The sequence below is a fragment of the Pelodiscus sinensis genome, chromosome 2 (assembly GCF_052426305.1).
Source record: "Pelodiscus sinensis isolate ZL-2025 chromosome 2, ASM5242630v1, whole genome shotgun sequence".
In the NCBI taxonomy this organism is placed as follows: domain Eukaryota; kingdom Metazoa; phylum Chordata; order Testudines; family Trionychidae; genus Pelodiscus; species Pelodiscus sinensis.
The window spans coordinates 248,956,840-248,974,458 of NC_143053.1; the positions used below are offsets into that span (position 1 = coordinate 248,956,840).

General features: G+C 46.6%; 1 protein-coding gene across 1 annotated transcript in view; it reads right to left on the reverse strand.

Moving 5' to 3' along the window:
• The window catches only part of LOC149525458 (sodium channel protein type 5 subunit alpha-like), a 51,498-nt gene that overhangs the window by 11,720 nt on the left and 22,159 nt on the right, over positions 1–17,619 (reverse strand). The window contains exons 6-7 of the mRNA XM_089776018.1: positions 11,190–11,363; positions 10,583–10,705 (exon numbers count right to left, since the gene is read on the reverse strand). Of these exons, the coding sequence (XP_089632144.1) occupies positions 10,583–10,705; positions 11,190–11,363 (297 nt within the window). The remainder of the gene's footprint in view (positions 1–10,582; positions 10,706–11,189; positions 11,364–17,619) is intronic.

Genomic DNA, 17,619 nt, shown 5'->3' on the forward strand with positions numbered 1-17,619 from the left:
AAGTAGACAGTATTCCATCATGAGGATTAGTATAAAGGTCTGTTTTTATGCATGTCAACGTGACATTTATTCAAGTTGTGTGGAAAATTACTTATTAGAAGATCAATAATGAATCTCAGGTTGATATGTAAAGAATGCTGCAGATAATGCGGAGTCTTTTCACAATTCAAGAGTAACCTGGAAAGTGCAGGAATAGCATGTAAATGGAGTGGGAAAATCCAGAGCTGAGTATAAGTTTAGCAGAACACTTGACCTATATTCAAATGAATACATTTCAGATTCATAACAAATCCCAAACCCAGGCAAGTTTTTCTTATTTTTGTTTCTTACAAGTTTCACTCCATTTTCAAAATAGGAGAGAAGGAAAGAAAAGACTGGTTACTTACCTGTAACTGTTGTTCTTCGAGATGTGTTGCTCATGTCTATTCGAAGTAGGTGTGCGCACCGCGTCTTCCAGAGCATTTTCCCTAGCGGTACCCGTAGCGCCGGCAGGGCGCCCCCTGGAATGGCGCCGCCATGGCGGGGCATAAGTACCCTTGCCGGCGCTGCCCCACCTCAGTTCCTTCTTGCCGGACACTCCGACAAAGGGGAGGTAGGGTGGGAGTTGAATGGACATGAGCAACACATCTCGAAGAACAACAGTTACAGGTAAGTAACCGTTCTTTTCTTCTTTGAGTGGTTGCTCATGTCCATTCGAAGTAGGTGACTACCAAGCTAACCCCACGGAGGAGGGGTCGGAGCAGTCATACCACCAGAGTCATGAAGGAAGGTGAACAATAAATGGATTTATTTGAACAATCCAACACTGATAAGGCACATATTAAGAACAAAGACAACCGGATATATATATTTACATATTTACATCACAGATTCGAGGACTGCAGAGCCCACCCTTGCATCCTCCCTGGCCTGCTGAGGTAGCGCATAGTGTGTTGCAAACGTGTGAAGGGAAGACCAAGTGGATGCCCTGCAAATTTCTGTGATTGGTACCTGGGCACCAAAGGCCACCGAGGACGCCTGCGCCCTGGTAGAGTGTGCCTTCACCCTGGGTGGGGTTTTACCAGCCAGTCGATAACATTCTATGATGCATTGCACCACCCATCTTGATAGCCTTTGTGTCGAAATAGGCGACCCTTTCACTCTGTCCCCAAATGCAATAAACAATTGTTGTGATTTACAGAACGGCTTGGTCCTATCAATGTAGAATGCCAGCGCCCGCTTGGCGTCCAGGGAGTGCAGCACCCGCTCCTTAGAGGAGGTGTGAGGTTTGGGGGAAAAAAACGGGAGAGAAATCTCCTGGGACAGGTGGAATGGTGATACCACCTTCGGGAGGAAGGCTGGATGAGGCTGTAGCCTTACACTGTTATGAGAAAAAACAAGGTAGGGCGGGTCTACAGTTAGCGCCCTTAGTTCCGACACCCTTCGAGCCGATGTAATGGCCACGATGAAAGCAACCTTCAATGAAAGGTGCAGCAGGGAACACGTGGCCAGCAGTTCAAAGGGAGGTAGCATAAGCCTGTGGAGGACCACGTTAAGGTCCCAGGCGGGAAGCGAGGCCCTCACCGAGGGGTACAGCTTTTCCAGGCCAGTAAGAAACCTTTTAACCACCGGGTTGGAAAAAAGGGAGACTCCTGCCATACCAATGTGGAAGGCGGAGAGAGATGCCACATGGACTTTGATAGAATAAAAAGATAGGCCACTAGACCGAAGCTGGAAAAGGTAGTCAAGAATAGTTGGAATAGGAGCCGAGGATGGGTGTACTCCTCTCCGGGAACCCTACTGCGTACCACAGTTTCCTGGGTCCACCATAGGAGGGAGTCCAGAATTTCTGTGGGCACCGTAATTATCGAGTCCCAAAGACCCCTGGATTGGCTGAAGGCCCTCGCCAACCACGCCTGCAGGGGTCTCATCCTCAATCTGGCAAGGCGGACTGTGTACGTACACGCCGCCATATGGCCCAGGAGCCTGGAGCAGACCCGAGGAGTCGTGATAGGGGACCAAGTTAACCCCGAGATCAGCTCCACTATGGAGAGGAACCTGCTCTTGGGCAGGAACACCCTTGCCACCCTCGAATCGAGGAGGGCTCCCACGATTTCTATCTGTTGGGAGGGAGTCCGGGATGACTTCTCGACATTTATCATGAGTCCTAACCTTAGGAAAAGGGCTCTTGTGAGTGCCATGTGAGCTTCTACCTGTCCGTACGAGCGACTCGGATCAGCCAATTGTCGAGGTACGAGAACACGTGCACCCCTTGTTTGCAGAGATATGCGGCAACCACCGCCATGCATTTCGTGAATACCCTCGGTGCCGTACATAAAACAAAAGGGAGCACCATAAACTGAAAATGGTATTGGCCCACCATAAACCTGAGGAACCTCCCGTGGCTGGGTCTGATCGCCACGTGGAAGTATGTGTCCTTGAGGTCGAGAGTCACATACCAGTCTCTTAATTGTAGCACTGGGATGACCGATGCCAAGGTCACCATTCTGAACCTGTGTTTTATGACCCTTCGGCTTGGGGACAACAAAATAACGGGAGTAAAAACCCCTTCCTTGCAGATGCAGAGGAATCTCCTCTATTGCTCCTTTTTCAAGGAGCACAGACACCTCCTGACACAGGATGTCTTCGTGAGGGGTGTCCCTTACTAAGGCCGGTTAGGGGGGTATTGAGGGCGGTGGGCCTAGGAAAGGGATAGAATAGCCTCCATTTACTATGTTCAGAACCCAGGCATCCGATGTTATTAGGGCCCATGCATGGGCAAAAAGGGATAGCCTGGCCCCAAACGAGGGGACAGGGTGGGAGATTGGTACGGGACTCTCGAACAGGGTATCAAAATTGGGGCTTCCCCTGATGGGAAGGACCGTGAGGACCTCCCCACTGGGTATCAGTCCTGGGGCGATGACGTCGACCCCTACCCCCCCCAGGGGGCGCGGCTGCCCCGGAACCTCCACCAGAGGCCTGGGAGCGGCGCCTCCAGTAATCCCCACGGGGGACCTGGGGCTGTGCCCTCCCCTGCTGCCGATAAGGCAGCTGCCGCCGCTGCGGAGCCGGTGTGTGGATGCCCAAGGACTTCAAGGTGGACCTTGTGTCCTTTAGGGTATGGAGCCTAGAGTCGGTGTGCTCCGAGAACAGAGCTTTGCCCTCAAAAGGCAAGTCCTGTATCGTATGCTGCACATCCGGGGGAATTCCCGAGACGTGGAGCCATGCCCCCTGACGCATAACGACACCAGTCGCCATCGTGCGGGCTGCTGAATCCACAGTGTCCAGAGCCACCTGGAGAGCGGTTCGCGCGATGACTTTACCCTCCAAGGCAATAGCCGCGAACTCCTGACGATCCTACACAGGGAGTCTGTCTCGGAACTTTTTGGCGGCCTGGTAGGTGTTAAAGGCATACCTACTTAGCATCGCCTGATGGTTCGCGATGCGGAGTTGTAGCGCCCCTGTGGCGTACACCTTACGGCCCAACAGGTCCAGCCGCTTAGGCTCCCTCGCCTTTGGAGAAGGACCAGGCTGAGGGAGTCTTTCCTTTTGGGCCGCGGCCTGCACGAACAAGGAACCGGGGATGGGTAATCATGCCCCGAGTGCGGGACGTAATAACGCCTCTCGACCCCTTTTAAGGTAGGGGTCAAGGTTGCCGGCGTTTGCCACAGGGCATTAGTAATCTTTGACACCGTTTTGTTAAGCGGTAAGGCCAATCGCGTAGGCGCATCTTCCGTGAGGATGTCCACCATTGGATCCGTGTCCTCGATGACAGGTTCCACCGGAACGGCCAGGTTGGAAGCCATGCGGCGGAGGAGATCCTGGTGCGTGCGGGCATCCATTGACGGCAAACTCGATGCAGGGTCTGCTAGTGCCTCGTCCGGAGACGACGACGATGAGGACTCCTGAACTGGCACAGGAACGGTTGTCGCCAACTGCGGTGCCATCTGGGCAACTTGCGCTCCCAATGGGTCCACCTCCGGAGCAGGAGATTGCGGTGCCGCTGGATCAGGTTGCGGCGCCCGAAGAGGGGAGGGGGGGGCCCGGGACAGGCATGCCGATGGTTGGGAGCGGTGCCCTGAAGTCCCCAACTCCAGAGAAGGAGGCAGCTGACCTTGCCACTGATGGTAGGCCCAGGGGGTCCAGAAAGGCCACTGCGGGTGCGGAGGCCACGTTTGTTGAGTGTGGTCCCTCCTATGTCTGGACCTGGACCTGCGGGCCGAGGATGCTCCCGAAGAGCCCGATCGGACGGAGACAGCATCCGAGTCCGAGGAATAATCGGACTCCGGCCAGGGTGGAGCCGAGGAAGAATGCGGTGCAAACCTTGCCATGGACTCGGGCTTACCAGCATGAGTACGTCGGGGCCGCACTATCTGTGGGACCGGGGGAACCATGCCCGGTGCCGGGAGGCTTGCTGATGGTTGCAGCACCGGGGGACCCAGACCCAGTGCCGAGGATTCTATGGCACCCAGTTGCAGCACCAGGGTGCTCAGGCTCGGTCCGATTGCGACGTCGCCAGTTGTAGCACAGGGGTGTCCAGGCCTGGTGCCGGTTGAGTCGCCAGCAGCTGCGGCACCGGGTTGCCCAGGCCCGGTGCCGGTTGAGTCGCTAGCAGCTGCGGCACCGGGGTGCCTAGGCCCGGTACCGGTTGAGTCACCAGCAGCTGCGGTACCGAGGTGCTCAGTCTCGGTGCCAGTTGAGATGCCGCCGATGGCTGTGGTACCGGGGTGCTCAAGCCCAGTGCCAGTTGAGTTGTGGCCGGCGTTTGCGGCACCCAGGCCCAGTGGCTGGTGAGACCACTGCGTCGATGCCGGTGCAGATGAAGGCACGGAGACGGACGCCGGCTCCTGGGTGACCTCCATGGAGGAGAGAGATGTCTGAGTGGATGCCACATGGCTACTTATATACGGCACCGGTACCGCCAGGCGGGGAGCTGGCAAGGAGCTCATCTGCAACGAAGTTCGCGCATGGCTGGAAACTCCCTGAGAATGACGGTTCGGCGTCGAGAAGGGTGCCAACCTGGGCCATGCTGAGGCGAAGCCGTAGCCAGCCGAGCCTCCGACGATGGTGACCTCGACCCTTCCGAGTCATCCAAGGATGGAGGGGAGGTTGTGAGGCTAATAAGATCCTGCGCCGCCTCGAACATATTCAGCGTGGACGGGCGGTGTGGAGGCAGGTGACCAGGACTATCGAGGCCTCCCCGGCGCTGACAGTGCGGCGGGGACAATACTCGCACCGGTGAGCCCTCAGCGCGGTGCCCAGCCGAAGTTGCCTTCTTCGAAGGGGACCTTCCCCGGGATTTCTTCACTCTCTTAGGGTATGTCTACAGTACAGCGCTAATTCGAACTAACTTAGTTCGAATTAGTTAATTTGAACTAAGCTAATTCGAACTAACGGATCCAGACTAAAAAACTAGTTCGAATTAGCGTTTTGCTAATTCGAACTAGCATGTCCACATTAAGTGGACCCTGAACCGGGGTTAAGGATGGCCGGAAGCAGTGCTGGCAGGGCATCAGATGAGGACTTAGCGCGTGGAGCTGCTGCCTCAGGCTAGCCGAGGGCTGTGCTTAAAGGGACCCGACCCCCACCCCGGACAGACAGTTCTCAGGGGTGCCCCACTTGCAAAGCAGTCCTGGCTTGGAGTGCCCTGAGTGCCCACACTGGGCACATCATAGCACTCGGCCATCAGCCCGGCTGCTCTTGCCGCAGGCTGCCATCTGGGGAGAGGGGGAAATTGGGGGGCTGCAGGAGAGCTTCCACACCCAGAAGCCCGCAGAGCCAGCCCAGTCCTCCCCATCGGGGGCTCGTACCCCATTCCTCCCTCACCTCCTTCCACTTACCCTTCTCTAGCCCCTCTTCCTGATGTACAAAATAAAGAAAACGTGTGTTCAAAAATAGAATCTCTCTTTATTGAACAAAACTTGGGGAGACTGGGAAAAGGAGGTGGGACAGGGGAAGAGAGAGGGTGGGAGAGGGGAGGGCAACTAAAATGATCAGAGGTTTGGAACAGGTCCCATATGAAGAGAGGCTAAAGAGATTGGGACTTTTCAGTTTAGAAAAGAGGAGACTGAGGGGGGATAGGATAGAGGTCTATAAAAGCATGAGTGGGGTGGAGAGGGTGCATCAAGAAAAGTTCTTCATTAGTTCCCATAATAGAAGGACTATAGGACACCAAAGGAAAGGAATGGGTAGCAGGCTTCAAAAAGTTCTTCTTCACAAAGCAAAGAGTCAACCTGTGGAACTCCTTGCTGCAGGAGGCTGTGAAGGCTACAACTAGAACAGAGTTTAAAGAGAAGTGAGATAAAGTGATGGAGGTTGGGTCCATGGAGTGCTATTAGCCAGGGGGTAGGAGTGGTGTCCCTACCCAAAGTTTGTGGAAGGCTGGAGAGGGATGGCACGAGACAAATGGCTTGGTCACTGTCTTCGGTCCATCCCCTCCAGGGCCCCTAAGGTTGGCCGCTGTTGGCAGACAGGCTACTGGGCTAGATGGACTTTTGGTCTGACCCAGTACAGCCATTGTAAGATCAGGGCTCAGGGTCGGGGGTCTCAGTGGACCACCTTGATTTTCATGCACACCTGCTCCTGGGTGGCCAGGCTGGCAGCTCTCCTGCCCTAGCGGGCCACTTTCCTGTGCCTAGTGCGGAGGTCGTGGACGAGGTCCACAATGTCTGCACTAAACCAGGCGGGTGCCCGCCTCTTGCGGTCCCGGGCAAGTTCCCGGGAGCTGCCAGCCTGGTCCCGGGAAGAGGGGGAGGGCTGGGGGGCATCGGGTGGCTGGCTCGAGCCGTGCCAGGTGTAGGGTCTGCTAGCTGGGTGCTGGCAGGCTTGCACCTAGCACGGGCACCGTAGCCAGGCATGTTTAAGGGTTCCGGGGCCGGGAGGGGGGCAATAGAGTTTCCCTGGTGTTGGCCAGAGTGGCCACCAGTGAAAGCTGGGGAGGGCTAGCCTCCCACTAGTTCGAATTAAGGGGCTACACACCCCTTAATTCGAACTAGTAAGTTAGAACTAGGCTTAGTCCTCGTACAATGAGGTTTACCTAGTTCGAACTAAGCGCTCCGCTAGTTCGAATTAAGTTCGAACTAGCAGAGCGCTAGTGTAGCGCCTATCAAAGTTAATTCGAACTAATGTCCGTTAGTTCGAATTAACTTTGTAGTGTAGACATACCCTTAGTCAGAGGAGAGTGAGACCGGTGCCGAGACCTCGACGTCTCGTGGAACGAGGTGTACAGCTAGTTCGGATTAGGAAGCCTAATCCGAACTAGCTAGTCCGTGCCGCGTGTAGCCGCATAGCACGGAGTCCGAACTAGCCAGCATTTAAAAATGGCGCCGGCTGGCTTCATGCAAATGAAGCCCGGGAAATTGAAATCTTGGGCTTCATTTGCAATGACTACATTACCCCCCCTAGTTCAAATTAGGGGGGTAGTGTAGACATACCCTTACAGGCAATAGCGAGATGAGCCTCACCCAAGCACTTAAGACAACTGTCGTGTGGGTCACCCCTGGGCATAAACTTCCCGCAGTCAGCGCACGTCTTGAAGCCTTGCGGCCCTGGCATTCCTTACCCCCAAGGGGGAAGGAACAAAACAAAGAACCTAACTATCTAACTGCAAGAACTATTTACAAACCAATGTGAGAACGGGAACCATTAACTAGCTAATAGACTAAGAGAGATAGAGACGCTCCAATGACCGTCACTGCGGTAAGAAGGAACTAAGGTGGGGCAGCGCCGGCAGGGGTACTTATGCCCCGCCATGGCGGCGCCACTCCAGGGGGCGTCCTGCCGGCGCTAGGGGTACTGCTAAGGAAAACGCTCCAGAAGATGCGGTGCACACGGTGCACACACCTACTTCGAATGGACATGAGCAACCACTCGAAGAAGAAACATAAAATATTATGCTAGTCAAGTTTATACTTTTTGGGCTTGACATGGCCAGAAAAGCCTTCAAGGTCTATATAGTTTGTACAGAAACTAAGGACATCCCCAGAAAAAAACTTTAAGATAATTTTAAGGTTATAAATAAATGTATTTATTGAGAACAACATTTTTAGAGTGCTGGGATTATACAAATGAGGAACAAATCTCTAGATAAGATTGTACAAACTGTCTTAACTCTGCTCCAATATCCTCATGTTGCCTTTATTGATACACCAAAACCCCTCATCTCTATGTGTCCTGTTTAATATAATATCCAGTCTGGATTAAAAATCATCATGAACCACCGATTGCAAATGGCCTATACACAAATGTATATCATTTCAGTTCAATTCCCTCATATAAATAAGAAATATAGACAGCTGATATGGCTGACAATCCCTCATATCACCTTTTTTCTGTGGCCCACAGACAACAAAGATATCACATCAGACTTGTAAATATACAGCTAGTACAACTTGCCATAGGCAGAGATATAGAATGCTACTCGTACAACATCATTTCCTTGTCCCAGGAAAGGCTCTCCAATTGATGCTGTGGGGCCAGAGAACTGGGAGGAGGAGCAGCAGCTGTGCCTACAGGCACAGGACCCTCACATGGACAGGCGTCACTGTCACTGGTTCTACCAGAATGTGGAAGTTGCCCCATTTCTTCTATAGGAAGAGCAGCGGCAAATTCTTTATGTAAGATTCTCCCACATATAGGTGATGATTTGAGGACAGAACGAAGAAAAGCAGTAGATATGTTAGTTACACAACTGCCTTCAGCTGTACGTGTGCAACTGCTGTGGAATTCTATAGGGGTTGCTCAATTTTAACTGTGGACAGATTTGAAACACTTATGCAGGATTCAGTCTGCCTGCCATGGAAAATAAGCTGTGATGAGGATGAGAGGGAATGTCTTCTCATGGATTGATAACTGGTTAAAATGGTCAACTTTCAGAATGGAGTGAGGTAAATAACGGTCCCCCCTCAAGGGTCTGTCTAGACTACATCCCTCTGCCGACTGAAGGATGTAGTCTAGACGTAGCCCAAGAGTCTGTATTAGGACCTGTCCTGTTCAACATATTCATAAATGATCTGGAAAAAAATGGATGAACAGTGAGGTGACAAAATGTGCAGATGATACAAAATTACTCAAGCTGGTTAAGTCCAACTACAAAAAAAAAACCTCATAAAACTGGGTGACTAGGCAACAGAAAGGCAGATGAAACTCAATGTTAAATGCAATGTAATGCAAATTGTGAAACCATAATCCCAAATATGCATATCAAATTATACAGTCTCAATTATCTGTTACCAGGTTACCAAATGAAATTAACAGGCAGCAGGCTTAAAACAAATGAAAGGAAATATTAGCAGTCAACCTGGGGAACTCTTTGCCAGAGGATTTTGTGAAAACCAGAACTATAACAGGGTTCATGGATGATAGGTCCATCAATGGCTATTAGCTAGGATGGGCAGGAATGGTGTCCCTAGCCTCTCTTTGCCAGAAACTGGTAATGAGCAACAGGGAATGGATCACTTGATGATTACCTGTTCTTTTCATTCCCTCTGGGGTACCTTGCATTGGTCATTGTCCAAAGACAGGAGAGTGAGCTAGATTGAGTTTAATTCTGACCCACTATGACCATTCTTATTTAGGAAATACAAAAATAGCAAAACCAGGTGCTAATGGCTAGATCCTGGTCCAATTAAAGTCAATGAGATTTTTGCCATTGGTTCAAAGGCATCTTGATTTATCCTTTTGTGTTCTTGCTAAGATCACCAAGCAAAACCAAAGAGATAAGCAAACTCCTAGAGAATTATTCATTTGTCAAAAAAATGCAAAAGTGATCAAGAAAATGTTCAGACAAACAATGAACACATGTCACATGGTTATAAGGTAAACCTGGCATTCCAGATTAAAACTGAAGTATATCAAGATTTTTTAGGGGTAAATTTACTTATTAGTTTTCTAGATTTATAAGTATAAGGTTAATTTTTTTCATTTTTAAAAAATCCTCAAATGCTTTGTGATTGTTTCTCTGTCTGAATTCAAATGGAAGAAAAGTGAGGGAATCCAGTGAAAATTGGCCAAAAAGGGATGATTTTTGAAGTCTTATTTTTGTGTGTATTTTTCATTTTTCATCAAACCACCAGGAAAATACAAACATATAAACTTTGAACATGATTTAACTTTGTTTTGCCATTTCAGTGAGATTCTTTACAAAATAATTCTTTACAAAAGTTTTAGAAACACCTCTTAAAATTGAATTCAAATCATAGACTCATAGACTATTAGGGTTGGACATTATCTAGTCCAGTGTTTCTTAAACTATGTTCCACTGAACATTGGTGTTCTGTGAACAACTCACAGGTATACTACGACCTCTTCTTTGTTTTTACTTTTTTGTTTTTGTCTTTTTTTGCCTGTCAACAAGGTTTTTTTTAAGAACATTTTCATAGGTTTTCCACATACAAAAATATTGTTTGGTGTTCCGTGGCCTCAAAAAGTTTAAGAAACACTGATGTAGTCCAACCCATTTCTCAAAGCAGGACCAACCGCAACTAAATGTAACTGTAACTACTGTGCAGAACCGTAATGAAAGCAAAACCATATGAAAAAGGATCCTTTTACATACTTGATGTTCACACAGAGGGGTTTCAATGGTTGCTTTATTTATTCTTACCCTCATCCCTTCAAACTGTGACAATGCCCTTAATGGTCTCAAGGCTCTCAAGGTTTTAAGGGATTTCATGAGACTTATTTCGGCGTATCCAAGAGAGTTAGCTATGAGGCTTGTTAAGGAGATCTGAATGGAGACACACAAAAAATATTAGCATAATCCTACCTTCTGGTGTTCTTTTTTTCCATTTTTAAAAATCATGCTTACAAAATCCTATCCATGAAAAGTGTGAAATGTCACAGTACAAGCAGAAATACATTTTAAAAGGGATACTAACAGGTATAAAGTAGCAAGTGTAAATCTGGCCCCAATTGAAATTAATAATAACACACACAGTGATTGCAGGGATGCCAAGATTTCACACCCATTCTATTTTAACAAAACAAACGTATCTGACCTGTGTTACTAATGCTACCTTACATTATTAAAGCTATTGAAATTTTTAGACCAAAATTTTTAACAAAATGACTACTTTTATTAACCAAATTTCAAAATCTTGGGTGGGTGGTCACTATTTTTAAAAAATCAGTTCCCCATCAAATGAAGGTGCCTCAATTTTGGACTGTATTTAGTAATCCAGTTCGCAGAACTGATCAAATGCAATACTTACACCTACAATTAGGAAGTCAAGCCAACACCAGGCACTGGTGAAATACTTCTTGAAGCCATAAGCCAGCCATTTCAGAAGCATCTCCAGGACAAAGATGTAAGTGAACATTTTATCAAGAAATTCCAACATAATTTTAATGTTTTTTCTTTTTTCAAGATAAATATCTTCAAATGCCTGAAATAATAATGCTTAGATATAAACCCGCTCAACAGAATTTCAGTGAAACACTGCAATGTTGTATTGAGATTAGAGACCTGCAGACCCTTAATTATGAAACCCCAAATCACATGAAACCTGGACCCTCATCCTGCAAACAGTTACATGGGAGTTTAACTTTACACATAAGTAGGTACTTTGAAGGTAATCATCATGAAATGGACCTTATACAATATGGAGAGGCTACAAAATATTACCGTACATGAAGAAAAATGTGAATCCTTGCTCCACTCTATATTTGAACTTCTTTTTAATGTATTTTGTGTCACAACAATATTTTTGGCAGAAAAGTGGGTGACAACAGTGAAACAGAGAAAGAGAAGATACAAAATCAGTGAAAATGAACAGTGAAAAGGCCAAATCTGATACATCTTTTGCTTTTCCACATGTGATATCACATCTATGAATCTTCCAAGTATCAAAGGTGAAAGGACATTGTGTGTAGTCATTTTTTTAATGACGAAGAAATCATACATATTTGCTTATTTCAACAAGCAAAGAGCAGCAGGTTCTTGAACAAAACTGTGCATACATTTCTGCTCTAGCTAGATTCCTGGAGAGTTGATATGTTTCTTCAAATAGAGAAGACCCTTTCCCCTACCTGAGAAATCAGGAATTTAGGTCTTGTCTACACTGTCACTTTTAAGTTGATGTAACTTATTTCACTCATGGTTTTGAAAAGCCATCCACCTGCGCAATGAAGTTGCCTTAAAGCAGCATCTTCCACCATTCAGTGAGGTGTAATTATGTCAACAGAAAAGCACTCTTCTGTGGACGCCACAAATCTTCACCAGACATGCTACATCAGTGCAGCTGCATTGACACAACTGTACCGACAAAGAGCGGTAGTGAAAGGAAGCCCTTAGGAGAATTTAGAGAGAGAGCAGCAACAGATGTGATGTCCCTCAGAACCTGTTTGTTACATGTGGAAGTTTGTGAGTTGCATCACCTGTCTCTATGAGGACCCTAAGATAAATGTAAATAGGTGCCCTGGTTTCAAGCATAGACTCATTAAAAAAAAAAGACCTGAACAACTACCACAAAGTATTATATAGGTTTCCTGGATGCAATGTATGAAACAAACAGCAAAATTAAGAGGCAAGCTTTGTTATATTTGGATTTAGCAGAAAAGGGATGAATAGGGGGAAGCTGACATATGTCACTGTCTTCTGCAGTGGCTTCATTTTCTGATAGCAAAATAGAAAATAAAATAAAAGTGAGACTCTGCAGCTGAGTGCAGAGAGACCAAACTATTTAAAGGCGCAGAACATCTCATATCTCCACCCTATACAGAATGGGAAGCAACTGTCTAGGAAGGAGTACGGCAGAAAGGGATCTAGGGGTTATAGTGGACCACAAGCTGAATATGAGTCAGCAATGTGATGCTGTTGCAAACAAAGCAAACATGATTCTGGGATGAATTAACAGGTGTGTTGTGAGCAAGACACGAGAAGTCATTCTTCTGCCCTACTCGGTGCTGGTTAGGGCTCAGTTGGAGTATTGTGTCCAGTTCTGGGCACTGCATTTCAAGAAAGATGTGGAGAAATTGGAGAGGGTCCAGAGAAGAGGAACAAGAATGATTAAAGGTCTAGAGAACATGACCTATGAAGGAAGGATGAAAGAATTGGGTTTGTTAGATTAGAAAAGAGAAGACTGAGAGGGGACATGATAGCAGTTTTCAGATATCTAAAAGGATGTCATAAGGAGAAGGGAGAAAACTTGTTCATCTTGGCCTCTGAGGATAGAACAAGAAGCAATGGGCTTAAACTGCAGCAAGGGAGGTTTAGGTTGGACATTAGGAAAAAGTTCCTAACTGTCAGAGTAGTCAAAACACTGGAATAAATTGCCCAGGAAGGTTGTGGAATCTCCATCTCTGGAGATATTTAAGAGCAGTTTAGATAAATGTCTATCAGGGATGGTCTAGTCAGTAGTCGGTCCTGCCAGGAGGGCAGGGGACTAGACTCGATGACCCCTCGAGGTCCCTTCCAGTCCTAATATTCTATGATTCTATATTAAAATACTTTCCAGGCACATGCACATTGTCATTTACATGGATAACAAAACCCTTTATAGCTTAAGTAAAATTGTGGATGCATTACTGCAGACTCTTAAATTGCTAGGAATTATTCTACTCCAGAATAGCAATTCTAGCAAAACAATGTATCAGTTCAGAAACAAGCATTGTTTTTTGCACTTCTTTGGAACAACACAGCACTTCATCTTCCACTCTGGCTACATCTATACTGCAGGCTTCTTGCACAAGTAGCTCCGCAAAAACTCCGCAAGAGCGCGTCCACACTGCAAAAACACATTGGAAAAGCAATGTGCTTTTGCTCAAGAGAGCATTCAGACTGCATGGACACTCTCTCGCAAGAAAGCTCTGATTGCCAATAACAGAATGACCACCAGGGCACCTGTGCTTCTTTCGATGGGCTGTTTTTGCGCAAAAAACCTGTTTCCCATCCACACACACCTTTTTGTACAAGAGCTCTTGCACAAAAAGGCTTATTCCTCATAGAAAGAGGAATATCTACACCGCAAAACCCCCTCTGTTCTGTTGATTCACTGTAAATTTTCTTGCGCAAAAACGCGCTTGAGTGGACGCTCCATGAGTTTTGCGCAAAAACTCTGCTGTGTAGACATAGTCTTAATGTCTTCATCTATCCCTAGCCACCAGACAGAATTCCAGGCTATAACCTTCATCCATACAGTGTCAGAATGATTATGCTACAGAGCTTCTGACATGAGACTGAATTGATTTTGGAAAGATAACTCATATTTCCTAGAACAAGGATTTTGTCCAAGTAGCACTTAATTCCATTCAAGATCACATCTATGGCTTCCTGGAACAGGGCAGATGCCAATGTGACACCAAAAGGCAATCTGCAGCAAAATAAACTCCCCCCGCCCATGTTGATTGTGAAATATTTTGAGATGGCAGATCAACCTACATTTAGCATTTATCAGGTGGGTGAATGGTTACTTTGTAGCACTGGAGGTTGAACTGCACAACAGGTAACTTAAGTGTGTCCGTGAACTGGTTTGCCCTGTAACCCTTTTCAGCACGTGTAGTTTGTGCACAATGGCCACACAGAAATGCCTCATGTTTTCATGGTTGTCTCTCTCATGGTTGTTCTCATGGTTGTGTCTCTCACCCACACAGGAGACATACTTCCCGGTTCACACTAAATTCCAGAGAATTTTCTCTGTCATTTAAATGACAATAGCCATCTCCAGGGCCTTCTTGAATGCAGCACTCATACATTAAGTAAGAATGTCTGGATCTACGCATTTTGTAATCCAGAGGAAAAATGGCTGCCAAGGTATCATTTAATGTTTGTCCAAACTGACTGTGCTCTGAATACTGTCCTTGGAGCAGCAACAAACCATGTCACTGACTCTCCTCTGCCGTGATGCCTTGCATGCTACCATTCTGCTGTTATCGACGGGGCAGGAGAGAAAATTTCCTGCATTGCTTCAGTAACTATAGTATATATGGATATAATACAGTGATGGGGAACCTGCAGACCATTGGCCACATGTGGCCTCTCTGGGTTTACTGTGTGACCCATGACGCATTCTGTTCACCATTGCCCATGTGCACTGTTACCAGATTCTGCAGGTTTCCATCTGTGTAATTTTCTTCCTACCCAATATCACTAAAGTGATATGCACATAAAGCAAGGGCACAGAAGGAGAGGTGTATTCTGATTGCACATAACATTGACAGTAAGAGCCATGCACTCCTTCTGCATCCAAAGTGCTGCTACAGTTCAATTCGCACACACCACAAATTCTATGTGTGCAAGGGCAGTTAGAAAAACTAACCCATCCCAGGAAATCTTCTTGATTACAATAATCTTGTGGTCCTCTGAGAAGGAGGGCCACTCATTCAACCCACTCACTTGCCTGGGTTTCCCATCTCTGATACAGTAGAGCATGCCACAGTCTGTATGCCTGTGGACCAATCCCTGTCAGCATGGCAAAAACTCATTATTCATCTGAAATGGAATTGCAGGTCACAAATTGCCCAAAATATTTGAGGTACACAACTCATGAGTCACAATTTTCTTCAAATTCACTATCACTGCCCGGAAGAGTTACCATTTCATAGAATCATAGAGATGGAAGAGACCTCAGGAGGTCTCAAGTCCAGCCCCCTGCCCAAGGCAGGACCAATCCCAACTAAATCAACCCAGCCAGGGCTTTGTCAAGCCGAGACTTAAACACCTCTAGGGATGGAGATTCCACCACCTCCCTAGTGAACCCATTCCAGTGCTTCACCATCCTCCTAGGGAAATAGTTTTTCCTAATATCCAACCTAGATCTCTCCCACTATAACTTGAGACCATTGCTCCTTGTTCTGCCATCCGTCACTACTGAGAAAAGCCTCTCTCCATCCTCTTTGGAACCTCTCTTCAGGAAGTTGAAGGCTTCTATCAAATCCCCCCTCACTCTTCTCTTCTGCAGACTAAACAAACCCAAATCCTTCAGTCTCTCCTCATAGGTCATGCGCTCCAGCCTCCTAATCATTTTGGTCGCCCTCCGCTGGACCTTCTCCAATGCGTCCACATCCTTTCTATAGTGGGGGGGGGGGAGGCAGAACTGAACACAATATTCTAGATGTGGCCTCACCAAAGCTGAATAAAGGGGAATAATCAATTTTCTGGATCTGCTGGAAATATTCCTCCTAATTCACTCCAATATGCCATTAGCCTTCTTGGCTACAAGGGCACACTGTTGATTCATATCCAGCTTCTCATCCACTGTAATCACCAGGTCCTTTTCTGCAGCACTGCTACTTAGACATTCAGTCCCCAACCTGTAACAATGCTTGGGATTCTTCTGTCTCAAGTGCAGGATTCTACACTTGTCCTTGTTGAACCTCATCAGATTTCTTTTGGCCCAATCCTCTAATCTGTCCAGGTCATTCTGGACCCTATACCTTCCCTGCAGAGTATCTACATCTCCCCCTAGCTTAGTGTCATCTGCAAACTTGCTGAGGTTGCAATCCATTCCCTCATCCAGGTCATTAATAAAGATGCTGAACAAAACCAGTCCAAGAACAGATCCTTGGGGCACTTCACTAGAAGCCGACCGCCAACCTGACATCGAGCCGTTGATCACTACCTATTGGGCCCGACAGTCTAGCCAGCTTTCTATCCATCTTACAGTCCATTTATCCAATTCATATTCTGTTAGCTTGCTGGCAAGAATATTGTGGGTGTAGGAAGGTGATATGGAAGAAAATGCTAAAAAAAGGGATAATTAACAACTTTAAATGTTTATTTAATATGAAATCAGAAAGAAAATTAATACTCCACTGTAGCCCAGAAAGGCACTATCCAGTGAATCACAGCTAGAAGACCAAATAGCTCCAGTTAGATATGCAGGTTTCTCTCTTTGCCAACTCCCCAAAATAAAGAATACAATTCATATAGCATTTATAGTAGTATTAATGTCAACCCAGGCAACCCGCGCAGCCCTTCCCAAGAGTGGCTGGGAAGCCACCATGCAGTCCTGACCTCAGCTCCTCTGCATCAGACTTGCTTTGTCTCTCTTTTGCATTGCCAGACATATAGCTCCTCAGCAGATATTAATCACATTAGTTCCACTGATTTCAGCTTCTACCAGTGGGAATCTGACTCTTAATTCTAGCTCTGGCCACTAACCAAAGTATTAAACCACCTTATGCATAAGGCCTCTCTCTCTCACTAACTATATTGACTTAGAGGAAGTTCACAACCGTCTATTGTGGTATGACATATAGCTGCTGTTGAAATGATTACGATACAAACACTAAACCAGATTCAGTATATTAGGGTATGTCTACACTAGCCCCCTAGTTCAAACTAAGGAGGCTAATGTAGGCATTCGAAGTTGCAAATCAAGCCCAGGATTTAACAGATTGACAGACATTATTTTCAGGATTGCAATACTTTTTTTTTAGGACAAGCAATTGTTAGAACTGAGATGTATGCTTTATTGTTGACATTTGATTTCAGAAAAATATTTAATCATGTACTTAAAATTAAAGCTGATGTTTCCAGCCCTATGCAGCCAAACACCCAAGTACATGATTAGCATTAAACACATGATTAAATTGCATTGACTTCAAAGGAATTTAAGAATACAATTAAGTGTATCTCTGAATCAGGGTCTTAATTTTAACATTTAAATTCTTAGTTTAAATGTGTACTTTTCAAAAGAACTC